General features: G+C 32.9%; 1 protein-coding gene across 2 annotated transcripts in view; it reads left to right on the top strand.

The window, feature by feature from the left end:
- The first annotated feature begins 4,701 nt into the window (after positions 1-4,701).
- Positions 4,702-15,907, top strand: part of LOC108214167 (protease Do-like 7) — a 30,771-nt gene continuing 19,565 nt past the window's right edge. The window contains exons 1-3 of one of the 2 annotated variants that reach the window (XM_017385998.2): positions 4,702-5,082; positions 5,163-5,233; positions 10,174-10,308. In XM_017385998.2, the coding sequence (XP_017241487.1) occupies positions 4,803-5,082; positions 5,163-5,233; positions 10,174-10,308 (486 nt within the window). In that variant the 5' untranslated portion in view covers positions 4,702-4,802. Of the gene's footprint in view, positions 5,083-5,162; positions 5,234-10,173; positions 10,309-11,604; positions 15,647-15,907 lie in introns of those variants that run through there. The other variant, XM_064088898.1, reaches the window with a different exon arrangement.

Genomic DNA, 15,907 nt, shown 5'->3' with positions numbered 1-15,907 from the left:
TTAAAACTTCAACTGGCTCCGAGTAACTCTTTAAAAAGTTAAGAGATTCCTCCATCTCCTCTCTTTTATAGAGCATATGAGTACTCTTAACTTATTTTCATAGAATAAAATAATCACTTCCTTATATTTCTATTCACTTCTCTTAAATTCTTTCTCCAACTTTCCTCTCAAATAATATTAAATATGAATAAAGAGCAAATACTAATAGTAGTAGGGTTGAAGTTGTCACGACATTTAATGTACTGTTAACTTATTAGGAGTCATATATTATAATATTTTATAAAAAAAAGATTTAAGAGCGCTATTGAAAATGATCTTAGAGCAACCCCAATGGTGTTACCTATTTTGAACCCCTAAAATATAATAAATTAATGATTACCTAAAATGTATGTAAGCAAAAACTTGTTTTACTCCAACGGTATTCCCTATAATCATCCCTACATTTGAAAAAAATAATATTTTATTACAACTTCTACTATGATGGGGTAGATAAGAAAGGAAGGGAAAATGAAAAATGGAAGAAAATGAGAGAGGGAGATGAAGTGAAAGAAATAGGGGCTTACTTTTCTATCCCCTAAAGAAGGGGTTTGGTTTTCTCTCACCTAAAAAATTTAAGGAGAAGATGGTTGGAGTGAAAATTTTTACTTAAACCTCTATTTTTGTCCATGTAAACTCAGAGAGATATTCTCTTAGAGTTGCTCTTACCTTTTGTTACATGTTGCAATGTGACTAGTAAATGGACACATACGTTTTTTGGGCATTGCCTTTACGTAATTGTTGCACTTTTTCGATATGTCACAACTTTTAAAATCTGTAGCTGTGTCCAGTTGTGCCCCACACCTGAGATACAAATCACAAAAGTAAATTTTAAATTAGACGAGGGTCCCAAAAGTCGGCGATTAATCATTGTTCGGTTGATCACCGATTTGATTAAGCGTTAATTAGTGATTTTTTTTTTTCAAAAATCGGTCAAAGACGGGATTAATCGATCAAAAACCAATAAAATCGGAAAAAGTCGGTAACAAATCGGTGAATTTAAATAACAAAGTAAAAAAATCAAAATTGTAAATCTAATTTCATTCTTCAAGTGTATTGCATTTTCAAATTTATTGTAAAGTCAAATATTCGATTGGAGTTCGGAGCTATTGACAAGTCAAATAATCTGCCACAAACAGGAGTCTACACGAGTATTCTCCTCCTATAAAATGAGTTGTCGACACAGTTATTCTTGTAAGGAGGTCAATTCTTCAATTAGTATTGCACAGAATTTCGAATTGCATGATTTATTCAAAGTCATGGAGGCAAATAAATCACACCACTCGTAGCCACTCTAATATTTGTTTTCTCTAAAAAGACATGTAACATGCTTACAAAAAAAATTGAAACTTACTTAAATTTTAACAAAGAAAATAAAAGATGGACAAGACAAAATAAAATAAAGATGTTATGGTCCAAAGTTACTCTTTCCTGTTCAAGCAATAAACAAAATGGTTGTGCATACTCTAATTAGTTTGTTTGCGGGTTAATTATCAAATTGGTCACTGAAGTAGGCTTAATGTATCAAGCTGGTCACTGAACTCCAAACGGTATCAAGATGGTCACTAAAGTCACCATAAATATCAAACAAGTACCTTGAAATATGAGTTCAAACAAAAAAAAATATTATTTATAAAATTTTACACATTATTTTTAAATGTTACCACAACCAACTATAAGGTTATGACTTCTAATATTTAAAATAATATATTTATATTTTATCAAATTTATTTATTATTTATATTTTATTATATAGTTATTTTATTTGTTTTAATTAAAAATAAATAATAAATAAACTTGATAAACTCTAAATATATTATCATAAATATTATAAGTCATAAACTTTCACTTGATTTTGGTAACATTAAAAAATAATGTGTAAAACTTCATAAATAATATTTTTATTGCTTGAACTCATATTTCAAGATACTTGTTTGATATTTATGGTGACTTTAGTGAGTCTTGATACCGTTTTGAGTTTAGTTACCAATTTGATACATTAAGTCCATTTCAGTGACCAACTTGATAATTAACCCGTTTGTTAAGGAATTTTTGTAACGAGTGTATGTGCTAGGGTAATCTTTCTTTAATTATGTAACTTTTGAGTACTAAAAAAGAATTCACCTCTTTATAATTTTTTGATATAAATGTTAAAAAGGTGTTTTATATTCATTATGTGACAGAAAAGGGGTTTATTTCAGAAAAAAAATGGAGTTTTATGTACTTTTCTTCAGAAATAAGCTCTTATTTCTTAAAGATAAGATTAGTCAAACGGTTCCTAAGTAAGTTTCATGAAAAGGAAGTTGAATTTTCTCAAAAGAAATTATACATTTATTAAAACTTACAAATTATTACAGTATCATTTTGGTAAATAAAATTATCTGTTTGTTTAATGTGTGCCTATGATACATGATAAGCAACCCCGACTACAAGGGAGTGCAAATAGACCAACTGAACAGCCCCCGAATTTGCAGGGCCTGCCAATATATCGTGCCTCATTTATAAATATATACAATATATCATTTAGAAATTAAAAACAAGTCTCGTATCAAAACTCTCAGTCTTCCAAACCTACGCTTTTTTTATGGAGAACACATCATCTGGGTGTATGTGTCAAATTCTATACCACTTTTATTACTTAAATCAACACCTAAAGCTATTAACTTCATTCTCAATGGTAAAAAAAATTAATGTGAGGCCAAATATTTTTATATAGCACAGGCCCCTGAAATGTTTAAGACGAGTCTGATGATAAGAACTAAATTATATGCATTTAGCTTATTTTGATTTTAGCCCATGTGCTTATTGTATATGCGAGAGATCACTGTTATTAAGTGCTTTTTTGGGGTTATGATTCCAAACCACAACATCAGTTTTTTCTCAAACCGCTATAAAAAAGTGTTTGGTAAAATCTAAAAGAGTTTTTTCTAACCGCACTTTTTGTCCAAAAGCAGCTTTTACAGAAAGCTGGTATACCCCTGCTTTTCACAAAAACGGCTTTTGCGCGCACTGTTACAGACCCCGGCATCAAACCCTGACACAAGCAACTATTTTTTATAAAATATATTGTAGCTGTTTACCCTTAAAACAAAATAACAAAACACACATATAGCACACGTTTTATTATATTTTGGATTATTGTTGGCTACAAATGATGGTTGCTGAATTTTTTCTAATAAAAATTTAAATGAAAACATATAAAATAAATATTGTTTAAATGAATTTTAAGGTTATATCTTTTTGGTTTCATTAAATTTTGTTTTAAAAAAATTCATTATAATATAGAGGTAGAAATTAAATTTGTTGAGTAATATATATTAATTGAAGAAGAAAATTATATATTTATATATAAAATAAACGTAAGTAGTATATTTGGTGAATGGTATAGATATTTATATAATTTTTAAATAAATATAAGAATTAATATTTGTCGTTCTAAATAAAATAGAAGTAGTCTCAATCACATAAAAAATATTGTATGTTAATAATAAGGAATTATTTTTATTTTATATTTGTGTGTAAAATATAAATAATGCGTTACTGTTGAAAATATTTTACAGAAATTATGTAGTTTTGTAAATTGAATAATGTAATTTTTATAAAAAGCCATTAATTTTATTGGTTATTCCAATATAATTTTATATTCTACATATGATTTTTTATATCATTACTTAAAATTATATATATATATATATATATATATATATATATATATATATATATTAATAACATATTTTTTAAGAAACCTCATACATCATACAAATAATCAATTAAATTTTAAAGAAAACAAAATTTTATAGTTTTGCAACTGTTACAGACGTATTGAAAAGACATTTGGAGTTTAGAAGAAAAGATGGAAGATTTTGGCATACATGCCACAATATTCATTTAAATCTCAAAGAGATATAGTTTTTTTTATTTTCTAATTTTACGCAATTATATTTGTTGTTTAATATTTGTCTATGAAATAATAAATAAAATATTATTTTATTTATAATTATAACTCTAAACAGCAGTTTAACAAAAAATTTACCAAACAATTTGTTTTCAGCTTTTACTCACCACATTTGAAATCAAGTTTACCAAACAGTCTCAGCTTTTGTAAACATCACTTTTTTAAACAGCACTTTTACTCACAGTAACAGCAATTTTAAACAGCAACCCCAAACAGACCCTAAGAATAGAAACCAATCAAAACGAGTTAAATGTATTGAATTTAGGCTGTGTTCACTTGGACGGAATGGAATGAGGGGAAAATGGAATGAAAATTATATAGAAGTTTTATGGAGAAAGAAGTAAGTATGAGATAATAATGACTAAATATGAATGAGTTTAAATTTCTTGTGAGGAAACATGATGAAGAAATGGAATGAGCATTCCTTCCCAAGCATGTGGGTTACAAGTCTAGTTAAAATAGTAGTGATGGAATGATTGAAGCAATGAAAAATATAGACATTTTCTCTGACCAACACCATGTTAGAGTACAAATTTCATTCCATTCTCCCCTCATTCTATTACTTCCGAGTGAACACAACTTAAAGTTACTTTTTATATAATTTAAATCATACTATATCCTAAATTACTTTTTATATAATTTATATAATTGTAATAAAAAAAGTCATACGTTTTAAATTTGGCGACACTTTCGTGTGAGTGATACAAGTATGACTGTACTGTACTATTAGTTGAGATCAATTGGGGGTTTTACAGTGCCCAACTACCCTATACATATATTCTGTTGAGTCTACACATACTCGCCGGATAAAATGTCGACGTCGCGATTAGGATCGGAGGAGAATTCAGGTCCGGAATCGATGATTAAAGAAGACCTGTGTATGGATATAGATCCTCCTTTTACCGAGAATCACGCCACTCCCGAGGATTGGCGGAGAGCTCTCGCCAAAGTTGTTCCGGCCGTCGTCGTCCTCCGCACCACCGCCTGTCGAGCCTTTGATACTGAGGCAGCCGGCGCTAGCTATGCCACTGGCTTTGTTGTTGATAAGCGTAACGGAATTATTCTTACTAATCGCCATGTTGTCAAACCTGGTAATCCCCTTCTCTCTCCCTCTCTCCCGCTCTCGCTCTCTCTCCACTTTCAGTTTTTATATATGTGTGTATATTGGTAGGTCCTGTTGTGGCAGAAGCAATGTTTGTGAATCGAGAAGAAGTCCCGGTGTATCCGGTATACAGGGATCCTGTAAGTGTAATTTTTGTATGTGTGTGTGTGTGTATGTATGTTTTTTAATTACTGTGATGAAAATAATGTTTTTTCCACCAAAAAGTTTATTCTTTTCTTTTATTCTTTATAAGATTAAGGATGATCATGTGTATCAGTGTATACTATATTTATTCGAAGTGAAAGTAAGCATCTTTATGCATAGACATACTAACAGAGATTGAATGTGGGAATCATATCAATACTTTTTCTGTTTGTCCGAAATAGTGCAGCATTTAGAATATTTGATAGACTTTTAGAATGATATTTTTGTGAATTTTTCTTGAAGGTGGATGAATAGTTCAAATTTTTGTTTATGTTTCATTTTTCATGTAGTATTTTATATGGTAGTGTTGCTCTTTATAGAATTTAAAACTTTGACTATTGGGTGCTTTTTTTTTTTTGTTTTCTTATCATTTTCGCTGTCATCAGATATTGCAAAATTGGGAGGAAATTCAGATTCTTTTTTTTTTTTTCCATCTGCAGAAGTTGTTTTTGTGATCATAGTCTGACATCATAATTTTTTAAACTTGCTTTCGAATATATGTATTACAGTGCAACGACTTTACCTGTCACAATATTCTTTGTTCGTGATGTTTTAATTGATTGTGTATATGTATATGTTTTTAGTTCTTTATAGCTATATTAAACAATTACTACATGCTCCTCTGATCACTTAGCCTTGGATACCAGTACTTGATATACAGACTCATTGTTTAATTCTCCTTTTATAATCAACTTGTTAAATTCTCTAGCTTGTTGACTTGTTATATTCATAGAGGATGTTGGGTTGTTATGCTATATAGTCTAGCATCCTTTGACTATCTATTTTTTTCAACACCGCAACTTACACTTCTGAATTATAGGTAAAAGAATTTGGAAGGTTGTTCGATATATATCTAATAGAAAATTGATATAATTCTATAAAGGAATGGAAGTAATATGAGGTACTTTTTATGACTGTATAAACTCTTGAATCAGCAAAGTGGAAGTGTATCCATATTATAGGGATCGAATATCGGAATCATATAAAACTTTGTGGTGGTGTAGGGTCAAGGATATTTTTCAAAGTTATCTAAATGAAATGTTTGTGAAAAGTTCAGGAAGTTAATAAAGGGGTTAATTATCAATTAGGTCACTTGCTTCGTTCGAATATATCAAGTGGGTCACTGACCAAATTTTTTGGTCTCGTTTGCATCACAAATTTAAGATAAAGTCACATTATATTAATTTTAAAAAAATTGTAAATGTAAAAAGTTGACTATTGAATTTTTATTGAATAAGTATATCCCATCTTTCTTACTACTTCGCTTTTTCTAACCAAACATGTACTCGTCTTCCTTTTTCAATTGAATTTAACTTCTATTTGTGTAAATTTCTCTGATTTAATTTTGAATTTGTTCAAAATTATTTATCATTGCATTGCCTTGTGTAGAAGTTCACGTCAAATCCCAATCAAATTTATGTCATATAATTTAACAAAAATGTTTATTTTGACCTAACTTCGCAAAAATTTATGAAGATGTAATTTTATTTGAAATGAGTGGTGCAAATGAGACCAAAAATCTGTCGGTAATCCACTTAATATATTGAAACGAAGCAAGTGGCCTAATTGATAATTAACCTGTTAATGAAGAGGGTTTGGTCTCTTTCAGTTATTTATGCTGATATAATACAATGTCAGTATGTAGTAGTTTTACTTTTCCTTATATAGATTTATAACTATGACTAGTTGGTGCCACTTTATTTGCTTTCCTCTTTATTTTTCTAGATCAGTAGAAACTCAAATTTTTTTTCCAACCTGAAAATTGTAGTTTTTGTGATCATAATTAATAACTAAAATTGTTAACAATTACATGAGAATATATGGAATTGTAAGAACATAGTATGCTTATTTTTCCAAGTGATTTTAATTGTTTGCATCTCGTTATTTGTTTTTGTTTCTTAGTAGCTCAGGCACTAAGTGTATGATTTTCTGATTGTTTAGCTCCTATATTAGTACCTGCTGCACAGTTCACTGTCTTATACCCTTGTAAGCTATGTATTCTCCTTGCTCCCTTTGGTTATCTTACATTTTTGTCAGTAATATTTTTAATTACTTATGTTATCTTCCTATCTCAACCATTTAGTTTTAAAATTAATCCAGTAGTCATTGCACATTTTAACATTACTCTAGTAGTCATAAGCTATGTTAGTATATATACCTCCCCAACCTGATGAAGAACATACTTCGATCTAGTGAGTTATTAGACCACACAATCGTCGAATTGTCTATGGGAATGTAATAAGTGTTGAAACATTAATTCTTTATTATAGAGATTTATTTTTGCAGTATCCTTTGGTGACATATTGTTATCAAAATATATGATCTGAATTAGAAAGTAAGAATTGGCAGGAACTTTCCTACTCACTTTTTGCTCTGATGTTGGTTGACTTGTAAGTTTTTGAAAAGGAGAGAACTTGGAAAGTTGTTGTAGATTTTTTTTATATAATGTTCTCTATACGCCAATAATTTTGTCCACCAATCAAATTCTACTTTTTATTCAATAAACTTAAATACTTTAGTAGTTACCAAAGAAATATCTTATATTTTACGCAAGTGAACATAATTGACCCTTAACTTTACACAGACTGAATTTGGCCAATAATTTTGGGGCAAATAAAATTGGAAATTTGGCCAATATAAATGAGACATAGGGAGTATGATTAATTGATTATATAATTTGTTAAAGAAATATACTAGTATGAGTTACTCTATATTTCGGTTATATGATGTAGGATTAGGGGTGTGCATTCGGTTCGGTTAATCGAAAACCGAACCGAATAACCGAAATAATTTCGGTTCGGTTAACCGAAATTAATATTTCGGTTCGGTTTTCGGTAGAGAAATTTTCAATTTTCGGTTTTTCGGTTTTTCAACCGCGGTTAACCGAAAACCGAATGGTTAACCGAATTTTTATTATTTTATAAAAAAAATTAATATTTTAATTAATATATAAATAGAGTATAACTTTATAAGCGGTGTAGTATGTCTGTGACCTAAACCTCCATAGCTAATTAGATGCTTTATTCATGGTCACTGGACTCACTCCATCAGTGTCTAACACCAACAGAATCACAATCACAGTTCATTAACCGAAGATATCAAGCTTCTATCGCTGCCGAGCCTGCTAGTTTATGGCGCTGAAGATTCCTTCCAAGCTGAGCTCAAATAATCAGACTCAAACACATCTAGCCGAATTCCAGATTTTATGTTCAAATATTTTGGCAGTTTTTTTCAGATTTTCATACATCATTCAAGAATTTCGGTTAATAAATTCGGTTTTTCGGTTTTAACCGAAATTTAAAATTCGGTTCGGTTATAAACCGAAATTAATTCGGTTCGGTTTTCGGCAGAGATTTTTCATAAAATTCGGTTTCGGTTAACCGAAAAAAATTTCGGTTTCGGTTAACCGAATGCACAGCCCTATGTAGGATAGTGTGTATGAAAGGGAAAAAGATAAAGGAATATGGCTTGTCTCCGGAGATAATCAGCAAAAGCAAAATAAGTCCTCATATTTTGTTCATATAATTAGTCTCTACTAATAATATTGATTACAATTGCTTAATTAGAATTTTTAACCTGGGAGAACAAGTAAACTAGTCAAATCCTAGATAAAAGGAAACAAATCCTTTTATTATTAACTAGTAGCTTTTACTTATCTACTATTATATAAAAATATATCCCTTCCTAGACAATATAATTAAGTAATTAATTATTTTATTGCTCGCATCATTGCACAAACCATATGTCACAAAGTTTTAAAAGAAGCCATGGGAGGTATTTTAGAAGCACATCACACGGAGATAGAGGCCAAAACGAGAAAGTAAATTGCAATTAGAATATCTTGATAGACTAATAAAGGATTGAAACTAAATTGGAAGTTATGCTATATAGCAGGAACCACAATTCTTTACTTCGGTGAAGAAGCACATACCTCTAAGTGCGGGAGTTGTGTGGGGGTGCGACATGTTACTCGGACTCGGCTAGAAGTGTCCGACATGGACACGTGTCCATGTGTCGGAATCGGTAATATTTTGAAAAAAATACATGTTTTTGGCCTAAATTAAGTGTCCTAGTCCGAGTGTCCATATCCACGTTTTTCAGTCACGGGATTCGCCAGGGTGCGGGAGGGGTAGATTATGTAATCCACATGGGTTTTAAAATGAAAGCAGGAAAACAACAGGACTTGCAATTTAGACATTTCCCCCCAATTCTACTAGCCCTAATTGGTGAGATCCTGAGAGGTGACTGCATCTAACTTTGGCATTCAAACTCCGACTGTGTAGGTGTATATATATGTTGCATTATTGTACATATAAGTGTGTGTATTGTTATGTGAAATTGTATGTGTATATATATTCTTGTCGATGTGATATTTTGTTGTTTGACCCCAGTACACCACCACTGACATGCTTTAGTAGTGTAATGACTGTTTCTTTTCTAATTTTTTTTATGATTAGTTGGTGGTTTTTTCAATGTTACACATCAGATAGCATTTATATATGTGAAGTGATCTAAAACCACTTGCTGCAAGATTTGCATAGATTATTTGGTTAAATTTCAGTGCTCTTGATGTTGTTAATTAATTACGTGTGTGTGTGTGTGTGTAATATTTTAATTTTTTATTATTTTCTATATCCCCCAGCACCTGAATCCCCACATCTATGAATTTTCCGAATTGCAGTAGCTCTGTAATGCGCACCCCCGCACCCGCACTCATGCTTTATAGAAGAAGTTATGTAATAGATGAGTAGCATTAGCACTCGCCATATATGTGTATGTACTTTCCGTCAATGTGAAAATGTAATTTGGTGTGCCTTATCAATTATATGAGTTTTTTTGTGCCGATGACATTGACACTCTCTCTCCTTTCTTCTAGGTTCACGATTTTGGCTTCTTTCGTTATGATCCTGATGCTATACAATTTTTGAGCTACGAAGATATTCCCCTTGCTCCAGAAGGTGCTTGTGTTGGACTTGAAATTCGGGTTGTTGGTAATGATAGTGGTGAAAAGGTATATACACACCTAGTACATATTTTCTGTTGACTCACCTTTTCATTATTATATTATGTAGTTTTGTTTATGATAAAAATATTTGTTAAGATATTATGACAAGATGAATTCGCTGTAAAAACTTATTAACATAGACTACTTGTCTATACCTTGTCAAAGAGGTTGACAAGGATATTGCCATTAAATTAGTACTGGTACTCTTTCAGAAAGAATACATAATCAGCATATAAGTTAGCAGTAGTAGTGGAGTTTTCTGCTATAGTATAAATTTGTTATCAAAAAAAGAAAGTTCTCCTTCTGGAAAGTCACATTAGCCATCAAATTCTAAACTTATAACATTCCTGTACCAGTTTTTAAAAGTATAATGCAAGTGATTTTTTTTTTAATATCACTGTTAGTTACTTATTATGTTTTTAAATTCAATCCTATTACAATTTCACCATATGCTTTTAGCCTACTCCATTTTAAAGTTGAAAGTTTATCTCCAAGTGATGGAGTCTTTGTGTAAACCTTTCCAGGTAAGATCTAATCTGCACGCAAACACTGAACTTCGTATAACAGAAAATATTCACCTAGTACATGCAAAAAAGGGGCAAAAATTGATGTACTTTATACTTGAAAAATCTTAATCTTCAAATTATGTTTGTGGTGGTATGGCGACCTGTGGCTCTTGAGTTCCATCACAAGTCACAACCATATGGCAATGTGGGCTACACCATGCCTCCTGTGGCATTTACATGTAAAATTTCAAATTTAAATTGATATATTACAATATATATTATTATAAATACGAATTAGCAGAAGAATATGTGATAAAACAAAAACATCGATACTCATGAACTAGCAAAAAAAGAAACAACTGTTGTTGCAATGGATAAACAGTTGTAACTTCAGCTTTTTCTTGGTCATCCGGAAAAAGTGGGCTGGATTCATCTGGGGCAACTTTGCATGTGACGTCCTTGGGACGTCCATGGTGAATTCCTCATTGCATGAAGTGTCATATTGTCAATATAATTATCATTACAGTATAATGTAGCTGTTATTTAGTAGTTGTATATAGCTGTTATTTACTAGCTGTAAATCAGTGATTTGTACAGTTGTATTAGGCTTGACTTAGGCTAATAATTGGGGATTCTGTAGGCTGATTTCCAGGCAGATATAGTGAGATCTGCTTGCTGATTTTTAGCGCTAATTAGCTCTGCTGTACCTATAAATACAGGAGCTTGTTTGTATAACAAATCATTGGAGAAATATAAGTTTTTTTCTCATATCTTTGTCATGGTATCAGAGCTGGTTATTTGAAAATCTGCTCTTGTACTTCTTGTCCACCTTAATAATCAGTGTTTTTTTTTTAGTCATCTTTCTTGGAATTCATCTCTTGGTTCTTGTTTCTTTTCGAATCATGTCATTGGAGCAATCTAACAACTTTCTTGTTCGTTTTAATGGGAAGAACTACTCTGCTTGGTCTTTCCAATTTGAGATTCTTGTCAAGGGAAAAGAATTATGGGGCTATGTTGATGGAACGGAATCTGCACCTGACTCCAAAGAAAAGGAGAAACTTGCGAAATGGAAGGTGAAGGATGCTCAGATAATGTCTTGGATTCTCGGGAGCATGGAACCGTCTATGATTCTCAATCTCAGGCCTTACAAGTCTTCTAAAGATATGTGGGGTTACTTGAAGAAAGTTTACAATCAAAGCAACGCCGCCCGACGTTTTCAATTAGAGCTTGAGTTGGGACAACTAAGTCAGGGAAGCATGACAATTCAAGAGTTTTATTCTTCTTTTGAGAATTTGTGGAATGAATACACTGATATTGTGTATGAGAGTGTTTCTGCTGAAGGACTAGTTGCTGTCCAAAGTGTACACGAGACGAGCAAACGTGATCAGTTTTTAATGAAATTGCGGGGAGATTTTGAACCAGTCAGGTCCAACCTCATGAATAGAAATCCAGTTCCTTCAATCGATACTTGCGTAGGTGAGCTTTTTCGAGAAGAACAACGGCTCATGACACAAACTTTCATCGATCAGAAATCACAGAATTCTTCTCCAATTCCTGTTGCATATGTTGCCCAAGGAAAGCATAGAGGTGGAAGAGATATGAGTAATATCCAATGCTACAGTTGCAAAGGATTTGGACATGTTGCTACTAATTGCACTAAAAAATTCTGCAATTATTGCAAGAAAGCTGGGCATACTATTAAAGATTGTCCAATCCGGCCTCCGAAGAAATCTGAGACTGCTTACAATGTCTCAGTTGGATCCTCAAATGCTCCGAACTTTGGTCAGTCCTCTGTTACTCCTGAAATGATCCAGCAGATGATAGTTAATGCATTTTCAACTTTAGGAATTTCAGGTAACAAAAATTCTGCCCATAAGCCTTGGTATTTTGATTCCGCTGCTTCAAATCACATGACTAGCACAACAGTACCCCTAAATAATGTTCAAAAGTATAAAGGGGATCTTCATATTCAAACTGCTGATGGTAACTCTTTACCTATTACTGCTGTTGGTGATATTTCAACCTCTCTGAATACAGTTTTTGTGTCCCCAAAGTTGTCTACTAATCTTATATCTGTTGGCCAGTTAGTTGATAACAATTGCACCGTTCAATTTTCAAATTCTGGTTGTTTTGTGCAGGATCAAGTGTCAGGGAAGATGATCGCGAAGGGGCCTAAAGTGGGACGTCTCTTTCCTTTACTCCCATCACCTTCTCTAGTGTCAAATTATGTCTCTTGTAATGCCGTTGATTGTAATAATCAAGTGTGGCATAAGCGGTTAGGACATCCAAATTCTCATGTTCTTAGTATTTTACTTAAATCTGGTTTGCTTGGGAATAAAGTTTCGAATTCTTCAAATACAGACAATATTCATTGTGCATCTTGCAAACTTGGTAAAAGCAAAACACTTCCTTTTCCATCACGTAAATCTCACACCACCAAAGCTTTTGAACTTGTGCATACAGATGTATGGGGTATTTCACCAGTGGTATCTCATCAACATTACAAGTATTTTGTAACTTTTATAGACGATTTCTCTCGTTATACTTGGGTATATTTCCTTCGATATAAAAGCGAGGTCTTTAAAGCATTTCAAACTTTCCATGCTTTAATCGAGACACAATTTTCTGCAAAAATCAGAATTTTGCAATCTGATTCGGGTGGTGAATATACATCAAATGAATTTCAATCTTTCCTTCAAAATCATGGAATCATATCACAACGATCTTGTCCATCAACTCCACAACAAAATGGTGTGGCCGAGAGAAAGAATCGTCATCTTCTTGATGTCGTTCGAACTCTCCTCATCGAGTCTTGTGTTCCATCTCATTTTTGGTGTGAAGCCCTGTCTACTGCTGTTTATTTGATAAACAGATTACCATCTCCCACCTTAAACAATGAATCTCCCTACCTCCGTTTATATGAAGATGCACCAGATTATTCTGATCTTCATATTTTCGGATGTGTTTGTTTTGTTCATCTTCAGCCACATGAAAGGAACAAACTTACTGCACAATCTGTCAAGTGTGCTTTTTTAGGATATGGTGGTACCCAAAATGGTTTTCTTTGCTATGATCCTAATACTCGTCGTATTCGTGTGTCTAGAAATGTAATTTTCTTTGAAAATCAGTCATTTTTTTGCACACAAATGACTTCACAACTCCCATCGATAGCTATATTGCCTCATTTTCCCGAGTCATCAGCCCCATCACAAAGATTTAAACCAGGTCATGTTTATCATAGACGCACATCTCCCACTATGGCTCCTGCGACTCTTTCGGACGCACCTGATCCTGTTCTACCGAGTTCCAATGATCCACCTCCTGTTCGGAGAAGCTCTAGAAATTCAAAACCTCCCGACAGGTATGGTTATACAAATCCAGTAGCCATGTCCACTACTTTATCTCCCATCTCTATTCCCACTTGTTATAAACAGGCTATGGAACATGAGTGTTGGCAACAAGCAATGGAAACAGAACTTCAAGCTCTTGCAGAAAATCATACTTGGGACGTTGTTTCCTTGCCTCCAAATGTTAAGCCAATTGGTAGCAAGTGGGTTTATAGTATGAAACTCAAGTCTGATGGCTCATTAGATCGATACAAAGCTCGGCTGGTTGCACTTGGCAATAAACAAGAATATGGTATCAACTATGAAGAGACATTTGCACCAGTTGCTAAAATGACCACTGTAAGAACCATTCTTGCTGTTGCTTCCTCTAAATCTTGGCCTTTACATCAGATGGATGTCAAAAATGCTTTTTTGAATGGGGATCTTAAAGAAGAAATTTACATGAAACTTCCACATGGCATGGCATGGATAGCTCCAAATAAAGTTTGCAGGTTAAGGCGCACTTTGTATGGGTTGAGGCAGTCTCCTAGAGAATGGTTTGATAAGTTTCGCCATACTCTCATCAACTTCTCTTTTACACAAAGCCAATATGATTCATCTCTCTTCTTTCATAAGACACAAGAAGGTATGGTCTTTCTTCTGGTCTATGTCGATGATATAATCATCACAGGCAGTGACACTGTGCTCATATCAAAACTCAAGAATATGTTGCATAGTACATTTCAAATGAAGGATCTTGGGGATCTTAAGTATTTTTTGGGTCTAGAAGTTCATTCTCGAGATCAAGGTATATTCTTAAATCAGCATAAATATGTCAGAGATCTTATTGAGTTGGCTGGTTTAAAGGAGGCTACTGCTGTTGATACACCAATGGAAGTGAATGTTAAATATCGAAAAGATGAAGGGGAGCTTTTGCCTAATCCTTATTTATATAGACAATTGGTTGGTAGCCTCATCTATCTAACAATTACTAGGCCTGATATCTCATATGCTGTCCATATAGTTAGCAGATTTATGCAATCACCTCGGCATCTTCATCTTGTTGCAGTGAAGCGTATTATTCGATATTTAATTGGGTCACCTACGCGTGGTCTATTCTTTCCAAAAAATTCTGATCTTCATTTGACAGCATATAGTGATGCTGATTGGGCTGGATGTCCGGATACTAGAAGATCTACAACTGGATGGTGTACTTTTCTTGGAGATGCATTGATCTCTTGGAAGTGTAAAAAGCAAGATCATGTCTCAAAATCTTCCACGGAGGCTGAATATAGAGCCATGTCTGCAGCTTGTGCTGAAATTGTTTGGTTACGTGGCCTTCTTTCCGAGCTTGGAGCTTCTCAAATTAATCCTACTCCACTCCATGCTGATAACAAAAGTGCCATTCAGATAGCTTCCAATCCAGTATTTCATGAACGAACAAAACACATCGAAGTTGATTGTCATTATATCAGAGATGCATTTACTCGTGGTGTTATTGAACTTCCTCATGTTAGTACTAATCTTCAAACAGCTGATGTGTTTACAAAAGCTTTGACACGTCAACGGCACAAGTTTCTTAATGGCAAATTGATGCTACTAGATTTACCAGCATCAATTTGAGGGGGGGTGTCAATATAATTATCATTACAGTATAATGTAGCTGTTATTTAGTAGTTGTATATAGCTGTTATTTACTAGCTGTAAATCAGTGATTTGTACAGTTGTATTAGGCTTGACTTAGGCTAATAATTGGGGATTCTGTAGGCTGAT

This window comes from Daucus carota, chromosome 3 (genome assembly GCF_001625215.2).
Source record: "Daucus carota subsp. sativus chromosome 3, DH1 v3.0, whole genome shotgun sequence".
NCBI lineage: Eukaryota > Viridiplantae > Streptophyta > Magnoliopsida > Apiales > Apiaceae > Daucus > Daucus carota.
The sequence above is the reverse complement of the archived record's forward strand: the minus strand, read 5'-3'. Positions and strand labels throughout refer to the sequence as shown.